The following is a 20382-nucleotide window of genomic DNA, read 5'->3' on the forward strand; positions in this document are numbered from 1 at the left end:
AGAATTTTCCTCTTATGTTTTATTTAAGAGGAAAGAAAAGCTGCCTTTCATGTATTTTCCTATCTAATTGCTGATTATAGGGGAGTTGCATAGTATGACCACAAAACATACCTTTAATTGCTGGGTTTTTTTCACAGTAATAAACTTTGATATGAAAAAGGATTTTCAGTCTGTGGTAGATGGTGTACAGATTTAGATGTTGTGCATGTAACATTGCATGTATGATGCATGTCTCAACCTACTTTGGATTTTTAAATTCTGCATTCCTAACTTTGCTTTCTGTCATCCTCTCAGGAACCCTGGGATGCACAGCACATTCCAGCACTGTTCTCTGCTTTCTGTGGTCTGCTAGTTGCACTTTCTTATCACCTCAGCAGACAAAGCAGCGACCCATCTGTGCTGATGTAAGTTGCCTGTAAATGTTGTTTGCTGATTGTACAGCACACAGCCAGGGTTTCATAACCACAGGGGTTGCTTCCTGAAAGTACTGTGGGGAGGTGAAATTCCTCGCCATGTCTGCATGGTTGGTATCGGTCATGTATATGAATGAAGTGCTGCAGTCAGATCACCAGCAGGGCTGGTGCTCTTTAAGCAGCGCTATCCAAAATCTCTGAAGCAGATTTTCCCCTCTGGGAGGTTGTGTGCTTGGCAGGTTGGAGGACAGTGATGTAGCTGAGGGGGGTTCAGGTGACTAGAGTTGCAGAATGTGCATTGGGTAGCACTGGGGCCAGGAGAAGGGACATTTAACGTGCTGGGAAGATGGCTGAATTCCAGCTCTTGCCGAGGATTCCTACAGTAGGTTATGCTTCTCAGCTTGAGGTTCCATCTTTTATTTTCTTCTCTGACACAGTTTGTTAGAGGTAACTGAGGAAAGGAAGTGTATGCTAGGAGCTGACATTGCAAACAAGGGGGATTAAGGGAAGAAGTCCCAACATTGTGATCTGCATGATGAGGATGTGTGAGAGACCCAATAGATCCATTCCTCGGGGGCAGAAAATGTGAATTTCCCAGTGAGGAAACTGTGATATATGGCTGTTATAGGGACTGTGGAGGTCAGCAAGCAGCTGGGCAATTACACCTATGGCTGTGGGGCTGAGCAAGCAAGTGGGTTTTGTGCAGCCAGTATCACCATGCCATCTGGAATTCTGCTTCACAGACAGCTCAGTTTTATCTTCAGCAACTGAAATGGTTGTTAAAAATCTAAAAATTAAGAACACATGTACAACAACATCAAATGTTTATTGTGCAACTGTAAAAATGTGTAATCTTTAAAAAAAGAGATTTAAGATTTTTTTTTCTTTAAACTGCTCTGAACTTCTTTTAAATAAGTTAAGGAGATTGGAAAAAGTGTTTAAGGTATGGCCTATGGCATAAAATTCAAGATGGATGAGGAGGTAGTACATAGATCTAGAAAAGAAAATGAACATACAGTTTGTACTTCCTTGCCCATTTTAACATGGGTCTAAAGAGCTCTCATTGGTTTCAGCTTAGCTGAAACAGAAATAAGAGTCATAAATGTAAGAGTACCCTCTCTGCTCATTCCTCAAAATGACTGAGTCACATGGATTGCGCTGTTGAGATTCCTCAGGATTCTGATGAGGAATTTCTGTCCTGATCGCAGGTAGAGCTGGTTTGTGTCAATCCCCAGCTGTACAGAGATAAGAATGCTAATGTTTGCATGAAGAAAGAACTCTGAGGCTGTTCTTCCTCCTCTGTCCTTCAGGAATATTCAAGGAATATTTAGGAATATCTGTTGCACATGTTCAGAAGTATCCTAACTAGGAATTTTTTTTTAAACAGGTCCCTTATTCAGTGTAAATATGTCCCTCATAATCTACGCCAACGATTTGAAGATTCATCAGAAGATCCACTCCCAGAAAAAATGAGAGAATCAGTGGTAAAGCCTTTTCTTTCATTACTTTCTGTCCAAAGCACTCTCTCTCTCTTATCTATTTTGCCCACTGAGGAACCTTGTAAATATTGTCATTTTGCAATTTAAGTTACTAAAGGCACAGATAGATGATCTTTATGGTGAGGCCAGCAGTGGGAAGGGGGATACATGTCATTTTCCTTTCTGAAGGGCTCCTTTGAAGGGCTCTGCCACGTTGATTCTTTAATATAGTTCATGGGAAATTCACTCTTAGAGCTTGGGGAGAGGGACTTCTCTCATCCTAGTACAGAGAGAACTGATGCAGGTTCTATGCACAGAGTTACAGCCTGACAATCTGGTGTGTCCAAGGTAGGCTGGATTGTTCAACAACCATTCAAACAGATGATCAGTCCTGCCAAACTCTCTGCACTGGAGAGGAACAGGATTCAGTCCACAGAATTACATGTGTTTAAAACAGCCCTTTTTCTTTATTTTTCTATGGCTAGGGCCACCTGTTTTTCAGAAATGCCTTTTCTGTGCCAGGAAATACTCTTGACTGTGTGCCCTCCACCCCAGCTGAGCCAAGTGGAGAACACTGTCAGACTTGGCACCTAGGGGTGGAAGAAGCACACGAAACTGGGATAGTATGGGAGAGGGAGGTACATGCCTGGTGCCAAGCATTGCCATCTCATCGTCTCTTCTTTGCTTGGCAGGCTGTTTATTTACTACTGTCTGGCAGAAGCTCTAAGTTTGTGTCAGCTTATTTCTCACTTCAGCATAAACACTGCAAAGTGACCCATCTTCCTTTTTGTCTTTTTATATTAAAAAAAAAATTTTTGCTGTTACCCAAGGGAGGTTGATCTTATAAGGCATTTATGTGGGAAGATCATCAAGTTTCCAGAAATGCTAAGGGGTGTTTGACATTTATTAGTCATGTGAACTGTCCTGCTTCCTGGCTGTCAGACAGCTCTTCCTCTTGACCACATCCCCAGCGCCTGCATCCAAGCATTTGCAACCTAGGCAGCTATTCCTAAACTTCTGAATTCTCTCTGAAATCCAAGAGCATTCAGAGAGTCTCTGGAAGATAGACTGCCTTTTTTGACCCTTGGACATGAGCTGGGAGTCCATAGTTCCTACTGGCCTCCAGATGTTCCTTCAAAGGGATGCATCTCTCATGTACATCTTGAATCATTTCTTAGGCATTTTGTGAGGCGTTACACAGCCTACATTCAGCATATGCATTTATCCCACACTACCAATGTTTTCTGCTTTTCTAAGCTACTGCTTAGATTGTCATTTTTACCATGTATAATGTTATTTTAGACTTGGTCCTCTAACAGGGCCTACATAAGATTGAGTGATATGGCTGTTTCTTGTTGCTTGTACAGTTTCTTGCAAACTAAGCTGTTTGCAACAGTTGATACTGGAATATGAATGTGCATCTAGAAACAGAGTAAAAAAGCAAAGTATTTTTGTTAGAATTTTGCTGTATTCTGTGGTATTTGTGGTGTGTAGGTCATTGCCATGGTTCATTGACATTCCATTCTTGTATAGAGGGACTGTATGGCAGATGTAATGGAAAGCTTCTCATGCTCCTGTAGTTCTGTCTTTTGCTGATAGTGCTTTTCTTGGAGGAGTACAGAGTCTGATCTCATCTGTTCTGCAGATGGAGCCCAGCCTGGGGATTCAAGCAGTTACTGCAGCTGTCCCCATAACTGGTTTCATTTCGCAGCACAGAGGAAAACCTTGAGCAAGGCTTTAATATATTAAAAACAAAACCCAAAAATAGTGGAAAAAATCTACATCTAAGATCCTGGCTGTATTTTCAAAATGGAGTAATTCTGCAGATGAACAATTTTTATATCAGTGACAATGACAGGGATCTTCTGTCTTACACTAACACTGTGCAGCTGCACTCGGACCCTTGAGCCAATGGGGTGGAAGATGCAGAAATATAGGGATAACTGCACTGGGATTTGCCAGACACAGGACTTCAGTTCTTCTCTTCACAGTGTTTCATTCCTGTCACATTTTGTCACACTTTTAGGATTAATTAAGTGGGCTTCCTGGCACTCCAGAAAATACCTGGATTAGGGAATTGGCACTTTTTTGCTCTGTACATTTGATATTCCATGCTGCTGCTGCTATTAGGCAGAGGCTGCTTTCCTTCAGTGTTGCTGGAGCTTGCTAGTTCTTTGCCTTCATTTTTTTTTTTTTCCTCACTGTCTGGGCTTCCTTCAATCTGTATAAAAACTGTAAGCAAAAGTATTTGCTTACGATGTCAATTAGCAGTGCTAATTTTGAAGAAATTAGCTGAAGAAAGAGAGGGCAATTTCTGATTAATGTGGGCTGTTTGTCGAACCCCTGTGTTACCTGGTACCTCTGTCTCAGTTAAACACCAAGGAGACTCCCACTGCTATCTCAGCAATGCAGTGCTAATAGGGCAAGTAGGGAAGAACTGAGGCAGGAGAAAATGCACATGCATCGAGTTCAAGGAGCACAAACAAGCCATAGTCCCTTCTGACTTGCTTCAGCAATAGCAGACATGTTTAGGATGTAGGATTCAGCTGACTCTTCAAAGCCAATTTAAAATAATTTCCAGAAGTTTTGTAAGGGGATCTTCAAATGGTTCAGAAGCTGGTTGAAACAATATATCAGTATTCAGAAGAGATTTCATGATGTTAGCTCATGTTTTCTTGAAGTGCTTCTCTGTGAGGAGAGTATTCCTAACCCCTGTCAGTGGCAAGAGATGGCAGGATGCAACACAAGCCAGCCTTGCCTTGGTGACACATGGTCTACATAACACCATTTAAATAAGATCCATTTTAATCAGAAAGCCAGAGGCATACAGAACCAAATTGCTTTCTCAAGGAGCTGAAAGCAAACAAGGTTAATATTGAAACTTAATGTATTGTTTTCTGGATGGCTTTGCATTGATGTTAGGATGTTAATAAATACAGCATCCTAATGTTTAGTTGCATGACTTTTACCCTTTTCTTTTCCTTGAATAGCTGTGTAAGAATTGCCAGCTTCGGAAGCCTGAATTATGAAGCAGCTGTGATTGATAATTGACCATTCAACTTTGAGAATGGAGCTTCCTACCATTATAATTAATTTCTGTAGGCATCCACATGGCTGATTACTAGATTAAGCAGTGGCCTGAGGGTGATGATGTGTTACATTCAAACTCAAGGCTCCTTCCTGGTTTTTAGTACAAACATTTAGACAGCTAATAAAAGGATTTGTGCAAAGCTCAAAAAATCTAATTGAAAATAATGGTTGGATTTGGTGATTTAAACATCTTTCCCACATAAACAATTCTATGATTCTGTGATAATAATTAAAACAAAAAAAAAGTGCCAGTCTAATATATTCTGCTTGTGTAATCCTCAAAGGTAGCCATATTGGTTTGGGATTTTTTTTTCCCTTGAGTGTAAAATGGAGAGTGTAGAATGGCTTTCAGTCTGAGCTATAAGTGACTGTCTCTCACAGGAGGGATTTGAACTATGAATACAGCAATGAAGGGCTCAAGCATCATACCATAGAGCAATTCAGTATTCAACTCCAAAGTTCCTGGCCATGGGAATGACATACAAAAATCTGTTTTAGCCACTTAGGTCCAATGTAGGCATGTGCTTTTCAGGAGCTAGCTGCCTTCCACAGGAAGGCCAGAAGCTGCAGAGCCACCCCCAGCAGGTAGATGCCCTAGTATTTCTCCTGTAGAGTAGCAGTGAGTCCCTCTCATCCAGAGAGAACACTGCCATTTCCTGGGGGACCCTGTGCCCTGTGCAGTGACACAGAACAGAAGCAACCACTGCTCAGCTTTGTTTTAGAAGGAAAAAAGCCTGAATTTTGTGAGAATCTTGAAAGTGTGGGCCACATGAAGAGGGAGCTCCTGTGGGGACCGTTGTGCAAGTCAGCAGCTGAGCAGTATATTTACATTTTGAAACAGTTCAGCTCAAGGGCAGAAGAGCAAGCCTGGGCCTATATGACCCTTTAAACACTTTCAATATTGCCAGAAATGGAAAGCAATTGTCAAATTTGGAGTTGAATATTTGAATAATAATAATTTCCTTAAAAACATAGGCCTTTTTCTGTATAGGATTCTCAAAAGGGATGAGAGCGCTGTAAAAAGGATATCATTCTTTGCAAAATAAAGATGGGAAATACAAGTCCTGTGTAATATAATTTGTGTAATATGTTCCCTTCTGAATGTAATGTAATGTTTGAAAAGATTCTCTTTGGTGATCTGGCCCAGAATGGCAAGTTAGGATACCACCTCTCCCCGAAATATGCCTCGCTATCACCTCTGCTGATTTTACAGCTATATTCCTAATATTTTACATGTTTTTTAAAGTGTCAGCTTCTCCAGTCATCTGACTGTGAGAGAAATCAGTCTATATTAAGCCTTTTAGGCTGTACAGAAGAGCTTGTGAATGTGATTGGAGCGTGTTTGTTGTTCTTAGAAGGTTGTTTTAGATTATTGAGTGGTTGAATTCAGCTGTGCAGAAAATTATACTTGATCAAGACTTTTCATGCTGTGTATTCACAAAAGGGCTGAAATAGTGCCATATAAATTTGACACTGCTTAATTTTCTCAGATACTGCTGTTTCACATAGATTTTGTATGCAATATCTTTAAAAATATCTGGAAAGGTTAAAAACATCATCTCCATTGCATGATAATAATTTTGTTACTCATTTTTATTACAACGTGTTTTTTCAGTACTGCTACTTGCTAGTAAGAGAAAGTTGTGAGAGAAATGGATAGAGAGAACTTAACAGGGAAGACCTGTGGGGCCAGGCAGGGAGCAAAGGTTTAGTCAGGGAAGAGAAGGCTTTTCCTGTGAGCTCCCTCATGTTCTTCTGTTGAACACAACAGCCAAGGGGCGAGGTTAGCAGGGCTGTGCTTTGAAAAGATGGTCAGGAGGCGTTACAAAGACCTAACTCTGCTCCCATACCTTCCCAGCACATGTAGCCCATGCAGAGTACAGGGCTGTCCAGGGAAGGATAGATCTCAGAGTGGAGGGATCACCTCTTTTTTGGAGGTATGTACATGCTCCTGAGCAGCCTGGGAAGGGCAAAGACCGTGGTGGTCGCTTGAGATTTCAGCTAAGCCATATTGGAGTTTCCTGGGACAAAACAAAAGTACTTTCAGAGCCTGAAGGCTTTTTAGTCCTGCTGCAGTAAGTGGAAGTGCTGATGCTGGTGACCTTTTACTGAGAAGCATCTTTCATAACAGGGAGTGATAGGCAGCCTAAATATAGAGGTTGCTTCCCCGGTAATTCGCAGCCCTTCTGTTCTTCACTTGTTCTGCTTGCTTTCTTTTTATCTCCTTTATTTGTAGGTCTGCCGTACCATCATTATTTTAGTTTTCTTTCTTTTTCTCTGATGAGATACATTAAGCTTACCTAAATTGCACCACCAGGAAGTCAGATGAACCACTGGTTCTAACAAAAGTGTTGCTTTTCACATGTTGTTTCAAGGTATCTTTGAATTAAAGCATAAGTCTGCTTCTAAATCAAGAGCTGCAAATAGTTTCTCATTTGGTAACTTAGCAGCAGCATTGAGTGCTGAACCTAAATGCCCTTCTCATAAATCTAAGACAAGATTTTCATTTACTCACAAAAGCATTTGGGTGACCTCTGAAGTACAATTCAGAAGACCACACAGATCACAAGCTATCTTGTTTATTTGTTTACCGAGAATGACATTTTAATAACAAGAAAAATGTGCTGTAAAGACAGTGATATTTCCAATCTTTAGAAACAGAGTTACTCCTACCATAGTTACAGATCTTTACATAAAGGCAGACATGGTCTTTCATTATCATTCAGTGACACTGGAAAAAAGCCTTGTCTAAAATCCAGAAAATTTTGCTGCAATTTTACTTCCAATAAAGAAAATCAGAGACTGGGATATGTCATAATATTTAGAACATAATAAATGTATTAATGTTGTGTCTTAGAAGACATTACGGAGAAGCATGACTTTTTTCAGTATTGCAAGAGAAAGGGAATAAGAAATATTAGTTCTTGAAAATAGGAAATGGAACCTGAATTTTGATTCCCAAAAATAAGAAAGTCATAATGGAAAAGAGTTGCACTCCTCAAGAAGAATCAGATTCAGTATTAAAATGTATTGCTTTCATTTCTCTGATATTACAATTTTGTTATTTAAAAATATAATTCAAAATTAGGCACGAAGAATTTAAATGTGATTACTTCAGCAAACCTGGCATGTGGAGAAATAATTTCCCAAAGCAGAGTGGAGAAAATACTTTTGTATTAGGGAGGGCTGATTAGCTTTATCGCAATGCAGAGGGTAAGTAATTGAGAAGAGAGTAATTTACTTTGGTTAAAATAGTGTTGCCTTACTAATTTTGTGTAAAATAATTATTTTCACAGAAAGAAATCTTGAAATCGGATCTCATTGTCTGCACAGCAGCTGCTGTTCTGTCATTTGCTGTCAGTGCCAGTACTGTGTTCCTGTCATTAAGGGTGTGTATCTATCTTTTTTTATCCCCCCCTAAGGTATTATGTCTCCTGTGCAAAACCACAGGGGTCTTTAACTGGAAAGAATAGACACTGTGGGAAGAGAAGTTAGTGAAAATGTATTTACTAGTCATGATAACATTATCATATCTGCAGAGCAGTTAGTTTCTGGGTATTTGTATTAATTTCAGTGTTACTTATTTGACATCTCTTTGCTTAAACCTCCACAGCTCTTACAATATGGAACATAGAGGACAGAATGAATAAGCCTGACATTTTGCCTTTTTTCCTTCAATCACAGAGGAAAAAAATTGATTAATTTTGTGTGCAAAACACACATTTCAAAATCCATATTCACCTAGAGTCAAGAATTTGAACATAGGAATAAAAATGAATGGCACAAAAATACAATTATAGAAACTGTCAAAAAATGCTTTAAAAAAAGAAAAAAATATATAGATGTTGTATGCAAATTTTAACTATGTTTCCTTTTTTCCTGCTTTGGCCCAGCCATTTCTCAGCATTGTCCTGTTTGCTTTAGCGTGGACAGTGGGATTTGTAACACATTACATCCTTCCTCAGCTCCGCAAGCATCACCCCTGGCTGTGGATCTCCCACCCCATACTCAAAAGCAAAGAGCACCAGCAGCGGGAAGTGAGAGGTTTGTAATAAGTCTTTTCTAAATGGTAGATACAGTGACTTCCAGCTTGCCCTGGTTTGAAGAACAAAAAAATAAATTTAAAAAATCCAGAAGTAATAGGGCTGTGGCAATAAATTATCCTTTTACTTTTGAGTAGCGCACATATCATTTTAATTTTTACACCTCATCACCAGCAGATCTGTGAACCTGTAGGAATTGTCTTCTCAGGCCACTGCCCAGATGGGCTGAGGCCAGGCAGACAGATCTGGAGATGTCTGGTGTGATGCTGAGCAGGGTCAGCTAGAGCAGAGTGCTCAGGGCTGTATCCAGTTTTTAATATTTTCAGGCATGGAGACTCTAAAACCTTTCTGGACATTCTGTAATAGCAGTCAGTCATCCTTACAGTAAGAAAGGTTTCTTTAAATTGTGATGTTTGGGTGTTTTTTTAGGTTTTTTTTTGGTTTTTTTCCTTGCTTTTTTATTTTTGTGGGTTTTGGTGGCTATTTTTTTGTTTAAATGGATTTTCAATTTGCACCCATTTCCTTTTGTCCTGTCACTGGCCACTGCTGAGAACAGAGTGGCTCCATTGTGGGAAACAGTAAAGGTAAGAAGACTTTCAGAAGGTGTGAAAATAGGCCTCAGAAAAGAAAAAGCAGAGAACTTAGAGCTAGCTGCAGCTGCAAAGCCTGAAAATAAAGAAGATAAAATAATACAATATGCAAGAACATGAAACAATAGCTGAGTTTTTAGGCTTGGCTAAGAGACCTTAAGGCTGCAGAAAAATATGCTTACCAAGATAGAAAATTTTAAGCTAAATAACAGGGTATTGTGTATTGTTAATAGAAAGCAAAGAAGCAAGTGTTGTTTGAAGCAGGTGTGTGTGTGCTTTTAGTGACTGACTAGAACAATTGTCTGTAAGCTTTAGCAATATGCTATTGGCTGAAAAGCCTTTAAAATGTTCAGTAACAAAGCTGCTCGTGGCAGACGTGAGCTTTTGTCATCTCCTGTATTTGTAACTGAGACTGGTGCCCAAATAAAAGCTTGTGATGTGTCACCCGGCAGTCCTGTCCTGTTCATGAAAAATTAACACCAGCATCCATCAACATTACCTTCCCCCATCAGGTATTTATACCCCAAAAATGCTGCCAATCAGGCATTAATAAGATGCCCCCAAGGCTTTTTCTTCTCCAAGTTAAGCAATCCCAGCACTGTTTCTCCTTCTATGTTGAGTGTTCCTGTCCCTTAATCATTTCACAGCCTCTATGTGATCTTTCATGAGCCACTGTCTGATCTGCCTTTTGTGTTGCATTACAGTACTTTTACTTGTTGCTTGACATGGTATAGTTCATGTCTAATACATTGGTATTCTACATAATTAAAAAACTTAAAAGATTGATGAAATTGAGGCAGATTTTTCTACTTTCTGACATATCAGCAAATGTAGTGAACTTTAAGGGTTTGAATTTCAATTGTAACACTTTTGTAGAAAACATGAGAACTGAAAAGAACTGAAATTATCTTTGAGATTTATTCTTGCTGATGTCTGCTGGCTTCAGTGTGTAGTGCCTTGATGCATGTGAATATCAGTCAATATTTTAGTATGTCAAGATCTGACTTCCTGTTCTGACAGAGTTATTTCTGAAGCAGGCAGTGTGCTTTGAAAAGCAAAGCTTCCCCCTTCCACCCCAGCTCTCTTCTTGCCTTTGCTACCAGCTAAAAGCTTGCTTGTCATTTCTTGATGGATCCCACGCCTTAATAATTCTCAATATATGTTTCTGAAGTGTTTGAAGGCAGCATTTGCAGAACAGTCTGTTGAGGGACTTTAGTCTGTTCTTCAACTAGACCACAAAAGAGTTTAGATCACTCCCAGGAAAACCAAACATTAAGGATTTAAATAGTTTTTATTTTAAAAAAAAATATGTGTTTCACAACAATTACTTTCCATACAAGGGTTGGGTATGAAAAAAAGTACCCAAGAGACTTGATTGAAGGTTGCCTTATAACTTTCACTGCAATATGCCAAGGTAGGTATAATAGAAATACAAGTACTATTAAGCACCATGCCCAGCTGAAAACAGTGTCCAGGACTTCCTATCCCTGATAACTAGTAATTCTGATAAATACCCAATTGCACTGTTTGTTTCAGCACTTAATCATAAAAGACCACTGTAGGATTTCTCTGCCTTGTCCTGATTAAGTCTGTCTTCATTTGTCAGAAAACATTGTTTTCCTAAATGCAGTGACTCAGCATTTGAAAAGGTTGAAGGTAGAGACCTGCTGGACTGATTTCCACAGATGGATTTCCTTCTGTTTTGAGATCCAGCTGCATTTCTCATGCTGCTCACTGTGGGGAACAGGCTTTTTTTTCTTCTTTTACAGTACTCATTTATATATGGTCCATTCCAGTACTTTGGTTTCTAAGTATTATTGCAATGTAGCTGGTGTTGTGTGTTAGAAAACAAGAGTAAAAAAAAAAATAAAATAAAAAAATATATATATATTTCAGGCCCTTAGGCATCTGCAGAGGTTTTTTATCATGTCTGAGATGAGACAGACTGTGGAAAAGGTAATCCCTTTGATAGATATGTCTGACAGGCTGTGTTCTTTCTTTTGTCCTGTATAAAAATGTAGGAACTAAACATTAAAATGTTCCCTGTTTGTACAGAAAGAGAAACTTGGAAAAAGGACAGTAGTACCCTGTAATTGTCAGGTGCGGACAGTGAAAGGACAAATACACAAAATATGATGTCTGTAAGGAGTTTTTACTGCATAGATTTTAATTTTAATCCTTTTTTTTTGACAAGGGTAGTGCTATTGAAAGACAAATGACTGCTTCCAATCAGACTAACAACTGTTTGACAGTGACAGTTCCACAGGCTTGTTCCTGGCTTTGCTGCATAGACTCTGGATAATTATCAGACGAGTTTTTGTGATGCCCCTGTGAGATAACTCAGTTATTGCCATTGTCTTGGCTGGCTGCAGGATGAAAGGCTTAGGTCAAGATGTATGAGCTTATGGTACAATAGATGTGTAAAAACTGGTGCAGGACTAAATGAGAAAGAAACCCTGATACAGTAGGTTATTTTGCCTTCTCCTTCCTCCCCCCTACTGCTTTTATACCCCACAGGTTTGTGTAAGCCATTTTCAAATCATCCACGTCTTTCCCTGGGGCCCCTCTGAATGTGAGCTCTTTTTTCTGTCTCTATTGTCTGAACAGACCTCACTCTGCTTCTGCACCTACCTTCTGTTTGGTTTGTGTGATATTCTTATCTCTTTACTGAAGCTTAAGCTCTTACACTGAGCTCAGCTTTAGACATGGCTGAAGCTCTTGAGCTCAGGGGGAGGAGGAAGAGAGAGGGATGGAGAAGAACAGCTAGGTTACAAAATGGACATTTTGCTGTGTGTATGAACTTTCAGGAGGTGGCCTTTCGGTAATGAAGAGGAAATATTTTTACATTATAGCAAGAAACTGAATTTAATTATATTTTCTGAAGGGGGATTTTTCAAGAGCATTGCTTTAGCTTAAGGTACTGGCAAATTATGACTTCAACCTAATTTAGGATTGCTTTTAGATTTTTCTCTTAGCCTATGCAATATACAGCTATGCCTGTAGAACACAGAAATCCATTGACTCATCATGTCTTCTTTACTGTCATTGAAAAGGTGTATATGGAAGAGGGGCTGTCTACATATAATTGTTTTTATTTTGCAGGGATGATTATTGGCTATTCAGTATCTGGCATTTTTATTTCTGAGTTAATACCAAGGTCTGCCTTTTTGTGTTCACTGTTTTTCCAATAACCTTGTCTAGCTGAGCTTTGAGGAAAAAGGCATTGTTTTTGTCTGTACACAAGTGTTTCTGCACTCAGTTCACCTAAGTTCTCATAGCAGTTGAATTGCACAGAGCATTCTGTTCTTGCTTAATACTCCTATTAAGCACTGTGGTATTGTTAGTGAAGGCTACTGCAGAAAAAGGCTATTCCTTAGAGAGGAATGATGTGAGATGTGATGCTTCTCACATTGTCTAAGTGTTTTAGGAAACATCTATTATAGTTTCTAGCTCCTGATAATTCTTCAGTCTTTAGATCTCAAGGGGTGTTTCATTTATCAGTGAGGTACAGTCTAATGAATAGTTTGTTTTGCTACTATAAGATGGGTAAGTAGAGGCACAGAGCTCAAAAGAGGTTTCCTAAGTGATTAGGAAGGACAGTGCCAGAGCTGGAGATGGCCTCTCTGGGGTCATTACATCCACTGAGAGTACTATTTAATATACTGACTGAAGAACTGGATGATATAAAAACTACCATCTAGCATGTACTATCTTTTATTGTCTCAGGAATGCAGTTATAAGCAGCAAAACAGATACTCTCTAAACTCAGAGAATAAAATCATTTCTCTATTGCCAAAGAATTATGAATTCCATTGTTTCATAAATTAGTTGGTTGATTCTATGTATTAATGTGAGCTAATTAGTGTCTTCTGTGGTACTCCAGTGCAAAAAAATGCTGATGATTTGATGACACAAACTGTTATCTGAATTTCCATTTCAGATGCTGCTCATTTGATGTGGTTTGAAAGGCTTTATGTGTGGCTACAGTGCTTTGAGAAATACATTTTATATCCAGCTATAATACTGAATGCACTCACCATTGATGCTTTCTCAATTAGTAAATACAAGAAGCTTGGTACACAGTAAGTAGATTATAACTCAGAGCATGTGATTAGTAGAATATTTGGTTTTAGACTGAAATCTGAGAAATGGAATTTGTTTTTAAATAAGCCTGTAATCTCGTTGCAGTTTGCTTTCATGCATATTAGTTCAAAATACAATAATAATTGGTTTTGCTGCAAGAAAAATGCAAAACTACCTCAGCACACTAAAATATGTCTCCAGTGAGACAGAGTGAAATTAAAAGATTAAAGAGCTATATATAGATGTATATGGAAGGTCTAAATGTCAATTAAAGGCAAGACACACTATACCAGGCTGCAGGTGTTTGATGGGCATAAACTCAGTGGGGTAACTAGAATTAATCAGATGAAAATGAGAAATCTAGGCTGGATATCAGGAAACATTTCCTAACTGAGGATTTTTAACACTATGCCGTAGCCTCCCAAAGGAGTTATCAGAAGCTTCACCACACAAGTCTTTAAAGGCTGAGTAAAATATTAAACAGTGTAGAAAGGTGGGTAGTCCTGCATTAAGAGTGGTTTGAGAAAGGTGGGGTACAAGTTTTGATGAAGTCTGATGTCTTAGATATTAAGCAGAACTGGTGGTGCTGATCCATGGTCTCACAGTATGATCCTTGCAGACAGCCTTTTATGGTAAGTTTTTTAGTCAGTGACTTGCCTACTGCAGATATTCAGCAGGCTTAGTGACTGCAGTATCCCCAGTGAGCAGAGTTTCTGCAGTCTTTTTATCAGAATGACAGTGATGCAGATGATAAAACAAAGAAACAGCCTTGGAATGTTCCAGTGACAAGAAAAAATGCTGGGAAGTGGGGAGGACTTCCTCAGTATCCATAATAATTCTGATTTTTAATTTTAAATATCAGATAAAAGAACTTTGATGTAAAAATTACGTGTTAATTTAATTATTTCTCTCTCTTGAATAGCAACACAGCTTTAGGAACTACACAACTACAAGGAAAGGTCAGCCTCTGCTTTTAGGGGTTGAAACTTGGACTAGGGCATTAGTCAAGTTTTCTGCTTGTTTCCCACAGACAACTACTTTTCCAGAAAGACTCTTGTCAGTCACTCATTGATAACCTCTGTATCTCCACTGACCTTTTTTTACCCCCAGGTACTTGGAAGATGCTACTACCGGTGCTTCAAGAGTTCAGGTGTATTGTCCAGGGTGACACTGAAGCCACCCTCCTCTCTCTATTTAGTTCTGCAAGGCTGAGAGAATTAAAAGTAGTCAGAATGCCATTTTTTACTAGCTAGCAGACGTGACTGAATACATGCACGGAGCAAATATGTAGGGTTAGGAAGGTGCTATTTTTACATAGTCGTTCCTCCAAGCTAGATTACACTTTAAAGTATCACCTCCCTCAAGTGTTCAGAAGAAATGAGTCAGACCCCCAGAAGTCTTGAGATTAAAGAAAGTAATTACATTTGTCTGTCTCTGATTGTTTGGCCTGTGGGGGAATACCACAGCAGTCCTTTCCTTCCCCATCCCCCTTGTGTCTGTGTGATCACCTGTGTAAAACCTGCTTTCTCCTTTTCCTTGTAACTCTGGTCTATCCATGAAACTCCCTTTTCCTCTGGCACTTCTCTTTAATACATTCTCCTTACAGCTGTCATCCAAATGCCACACACAAAGCACTCATCTTCAGATCCTACCTCTTAACTAACTCTGTTAACCCTCACGGGTTTACAGAGTTAGCTCAGGGGCTAACTCTGTAAACCCATGAGGGATCCTGGATTCTCCTTGCTACTTCCATATACAGTGCTACTGAGGGTTGTACCTGCTGTGCTTTAATGCATAAATCCCTGTTTTCTGTTGCTGGAACATTCCTTAGCTAGTGACCACCCAAGGATCAGACCCCATCATGCTGTAGGGAAGGGAAGACACTCTCCCACTCTGTCTGAAAGCATCTGAGGTGGTACATTTTGTGTGATTTGATGTCAGAGTTTCCCTCAAATTGAATTTATCTTTTAAAGAAGCTTCACCTTGCTTAGTGATTTAAACGACTGCAGCAGTGTGCTTCTTGAGGAGGCAGAACAGCTCCTTTATAGTCAGAAGTTTGCTTGAGCTTTCCAGACCCTGATGTGCTGGTTATTAACAGGACTCATGCTGACAGTGCCTGGCCCTGTTACCTGACAAGGAGGCACTGGAAATCAGCCCCCCTTCTCATGCTCCCTTATATTTTTTCCCAGGAATTAAGGCCCCAGGAAAAGCAACTTGTGTGGCAGTATTTTTAAGGAGGAAGGAATAATGAGCAAATTATTTTCCATTATCTCTGAATGCATTATTTTGTAAAGTATGATTTTTTTTTTGGTGAAAGTTTCATCATGGTAGCAGGCACAGTGACAAAAAAATCTTCCTTTTGCTCAATAATCTGTAAGTTTCCATGTGAAAATTCTCCATGTTGCAAGAATTTTCTTCTTTCTGAAGAATGAGATGTACAGCTAGTTCATGTAGTATATGCTGGGATGGCTTCTGGTGGCTGCAGAATCTAATTAGCTTAGTCATTAGATTTTTCCATTCAGAAATGTGGGGCAAATTGAAAAGAACAGCTTTGACAAAGTGGAAAATAAGGTCAGCTTGGCATTTCATTCCAACAGTAATGCCCTGCTGATCCTTTAGAATGACCAGCACCCAAAATAAAGTGCATTTGCATTACAGGAGATACACAGTAATGAATAAATGCCACATAAAATAAAATCAGCCTGGAAAATAAGAATCTTGCTAGGATGGTGAAAACCTGTTGAGAGTTTTCTAGCCTGCCAAGTGTCAGTCATGGCAGCAGGTATTCTCCTGCTTAGCAGCAGGATGAAGGAGAACCTTCTATGCATTTTGCAAATACCTGGCTTACTTTCTCACTCATTAACCACTGAAGTCTCCATGTCTTAGAAGACATAGGTGCCACACAATTTCTTTTCATCTGATGAATTATCATATGGAATAGTCAACTTTCTGATCAAGAACAGTGGTAAGAATTTCAAATGCTTCACATCTATAGGCTTTCTATCCAGAATTTTGGCAGTGCATAATTAAATTACAAGTAAAATTATAAATTCTGTCATTAAGTGAAATTTCTTGTAATTAAAAAAATAAATTAGTTTAAGGTTTGTTTTTTTTCAAATTACAGTAATGTATTAATGAAAGTGCCAAGGTGTTTTTCTGGACAGAAATTTTATTTTAAGAGGGATGCAAAAATGTTTGGTCTAGATTCTTGGGTTTTAGTAGTCATTACTACTCTTTTTAGTACAGAGTTCGGGTTTTTTTACAACTTAAAAATGTGTCATAATGATAAGGGAAAAATACAAAATTTCACATAAGTAAAATAAATGTGGTGATTTCTGTTATTACTTCTATATCACTTTAATAAATAAGATATGTAGATTTAAATATGCATAGGAATCTCAAATACATCCGGTACAGATATTTGTGTTTAAGAGCTTCTTAATTTAATGGCTTATGACTTGATTGGGTTTTTCTCTCTGTTTTTCTTACAGCTGTGACATTATCCTGATAACGGTTGCTGGGATGAAGCTCCTCCGCTCCTCATTCTGTAATCCTATTAATCAATTTGTTACTTTGAGCTTTACTGTGATCTTCTTCCGATTTGACTACAGAGACATTTCAGAAAATTTCTTGCTGGATTTCTTCATGATGTCCATTGTGTTTCATAAGGCAAGTTTCACAGCTCCTGTAATTTCTTTGGAAAATGTATCTTCTCAGTGTCATCTGGCTAATCAATGTGTGTTAGGAGTTCTTAGAAGTAATTAATGTATAGACTCAGATTATTGGTCCTATAGAGGAAAAAAATACGTTAAATTGAAAAAAAGGCTTTGATTAAGTGTTTTTTCTGGCTTTGTGAAATGTTTTTCATCTACTTTTTGTTCACATGTTGCTATATAAGTTTCAGAATTGTTGTTTTCAAGGGGAGAATCCTCAATGAGTTTGAAAGAGCCTCTTGGGTCATTAGTGCAGGACTGCTCTCCAGATCAATCGCCTGGTGTTTTTATCTCGGTTTCCTTTGAATGCCTCTAGTGGTTGACTCAACAACTTCCTTTGGGAAATTATTCCATTATCTAATCACCCTCATGATAATAAATGTTTTCCTAATGTCAGCCTTAACATTTTTCTTTTCCTATTTTCAGCCTGTTATCCTTGTGGTGCTGCCCTTAACCTTAACCTCAGTGCTCCTTCCTCTCTATTACATTGTTAACTCTTGAAGTGTGCTCCAGTTGAGTTTATTTTAAAATTACCAAAGCCTTTCTGCATCAGACAGGTCAAACCCTGTCTTTGTTTGGAATCCAAGCCAAAAGAATTAGGCTTAACTAATACCTTGAGAAAACATGGGAAAGTACTGAAGATTTGAAAGTATTTGTCCGGGGTAACTCTGGTGAGGTGTTTGGTTTTGTTGTTCTTTGTTTTGTTTGAGTTTTTTTGCTCAGGCTTCTTTGCTTAGTTTCTTTTTTCTAAAATATTCCTACTATATGTGTGGGTATGACCCAGGTAGCATCCCTTAGTTTTTGAGACAAGAAAGACGTGGTTCCATATTGATTGCTGCTTGTGCTGTGGAGATACTTAGCCTTTCTACACGAGGAGTATCAGCTCATACTGCTGTCCATGCCCACCTGGACATTTCAAGCTTCTTATGTCTTAAGCCCAGTTAATTTGTGTTACATTAGGAGTTCCCAGTAATTTAGGGAAAGAGTGAAAGAGAAATTAAATGCTTTTCCTGGTTTATTTCTGTGCTGCTGTAAGGGAGGATGGGAAAGGAGGAATCACAATTTGGTAAGGTAACTTGAGCTCACACTTTTTTCTGAACTCTTGGAACACACTCCAGCAGAAGCTTCTCCTGCTTCAAGCCTTCACCCTCAGAACTGTTGTTCTGCTTTCTCTCTGCTGGGGTGAGAAGGCAAGGGCTGGGGAGGAAGGGCAGAAGAAGAGGAGTAAAAGAGATGAACCAAACCTCTGTTTTAACAAGATCCCCCTCCACCATTCTCTGATCCTAAAACAGGACTAGAGTAACTTCTTAAGCCTTTAGCTTAGAGTGAAAGATAACCAGCAAAAGTGATGCAAAGTTTACTAGCATTATGCCAGTTTTCAGTATTTGTTTCCATTACCACATTCCCTAGAGAAAGGGATAAATTTCTGTCTCCAGAGAAGTTTATCACTGATGTACATCAGTGGAAGTCCCATGTCTGAGTGATGGTTTACTTAGTCCTAAAAGTCATTCTCTAAAAACCTCTTTACAGAATCAAAAAATTAGCATGCCAGAATTGATAGTTCCACTATTTGTTAATTCTTTTTAAAATGTTGACATCATGAGCATATCACAAAATACTGCTGTGAATTATTGCATGCTTTTGTAAGAAAGAGATATAAAGTCATTTCAGTAGGATTTTTTACAGTTTTTTTACTTTTTTACTTGGGTAGATTGAAGCTACTGTTCACAGTAGAAAGACTGGTGTTAGCAATGAGAATGAGATAACGAAGGACACTTACTAAATTAAGCAGAGAAATTTTCTAAAATAACTACTGCTCTACTAGACTAAAAGCTGTACTGCAGACATGTTTTGAAAATGTAATTTTAGAATTGCTTCCATCTTCATATCTAACAATATCTGAAATTTTGCAGGTCATTAGTTCAGCAAGTGGAATTGTCCTTGTTCCATTTAAAAATTCTGAGTCAAACGGTTGAATTATTTATATTACAAAAGCACATGCACAGTTTCACAATGATCATTAGATCCAGTATGAAAAATAGCATTGCAGATGATAGCAATTAAATTCCTTTTAATTTCATATCATAAAGGGCATAAGTTTTCTTTACCCTAATTAAGGTTTGAGCTTTAATTAGCTCAGCATTGTGGAACATCAGTGAAGGATATGATCACTTGAGGATAAAGATGATGTGTGTTTATTTCACACTATAAGGCCCTAAGCAAGCTGCATCCACCTTTGTTCCCAAAAGCTTTATGAGTCTTCACAGATTCTGTCTGTATTTCAGTCATTTTTATGTTTGCACTTATTTTTTAAAATACAAACAAAATCTGAAATACTGTCTATTAACGCCACCTTTATCTATGCAGAGTTTATTACACAGTCATGACTGATTTCTGTTTGCACATTGAAAATGTCAGTTTGCCACACTCTTAATTAGGGAACACTAGAAGCACCGTATCTTAGTCATAGTGATGACAATTTTTAAGCAAGCTTAGCCCACAAAAAGCTTTGCATGCTTTCAAAACACGGTGGTAATATTTTTTTCTTCTACCAAGCAGTGGGGAAGAAAGAATCTCTAAATTCAACAAGCATTCACAAATGCACTAGTCACTCTTGATGCAGATAATATGGAATAAAACTTTGCTAATAATGTTTTGTAGAGTATTTCTAAATAGTTCACTGATTGTGCTTCCCTTGTTTTCCCCATTGTGCTGTTGATTTAATGTAATTTAGTCAAATCAGAAACTCCAAATGAGCACACTGCTCCCTGAGCAAGCTGGGACATGGAAGTCTGAATTGCTGCTCACAGATTTTCATTTCTCTTAGCCAAAACACCCACACTGAGGTAATACAGAGAGCAAGAGAGTCTATTCAGTTCTATCCCTGAGAATTTTTTACAATTTTTTAATATCATATGACTTACTAATTGGACACAGTTAATTCAATTATTTTTAAAAAATGATTAGTTGTT

At 38.5% G+C, this 20382-nt stretch overlaps 1 protein-coding gene across 1 annotated transcript in view; it reads left to right on the forward strand.

The window, feature by feature from the left end:
• The window catches only part of PCNX2 (pecanex 2), a 150004-nt gene that overhangs the window by 60337 nt on the left and 69285 nt on the right, over positions 1–20382 (forward strand). Inside the window, exons 16-21 of the mRNA XM_058834378.1 lie at positions 295–404; positions 1801–1897; positions 8278–8370; positions 8875–9025; positions 13555–13696; positions 17189–17366. Coding sequence (XP_058690361.1) covers positions 295–404; positions 1801–1897; positions 8278–8370; positions 8875–9025; positions 13555–13696; positions 17189–17366 — 771 coding nt within the window. The remainder of the gene's footprint in view (positions 1–294; positions 405–1800; positions 1898–8277; positions 8371–8874; positions 9026–13554; positions 13697–17188; positions 17367–20382) is intronic.

This window comes from Poecile atricapillus, chromosome 3 (assembly GCF_030490865.1).
Source record: "Poecile atricapillus isolate bPoeAtr1 chromosome 3, bPoeAtr1.hap1, whole genome shotgun sequence".
Taxonomy (NCBI): Eukaryota; Metazoa; Chordata; class Aves; order Passeriformes; family Paridae; genus Poecile; species Poecile atricapillus.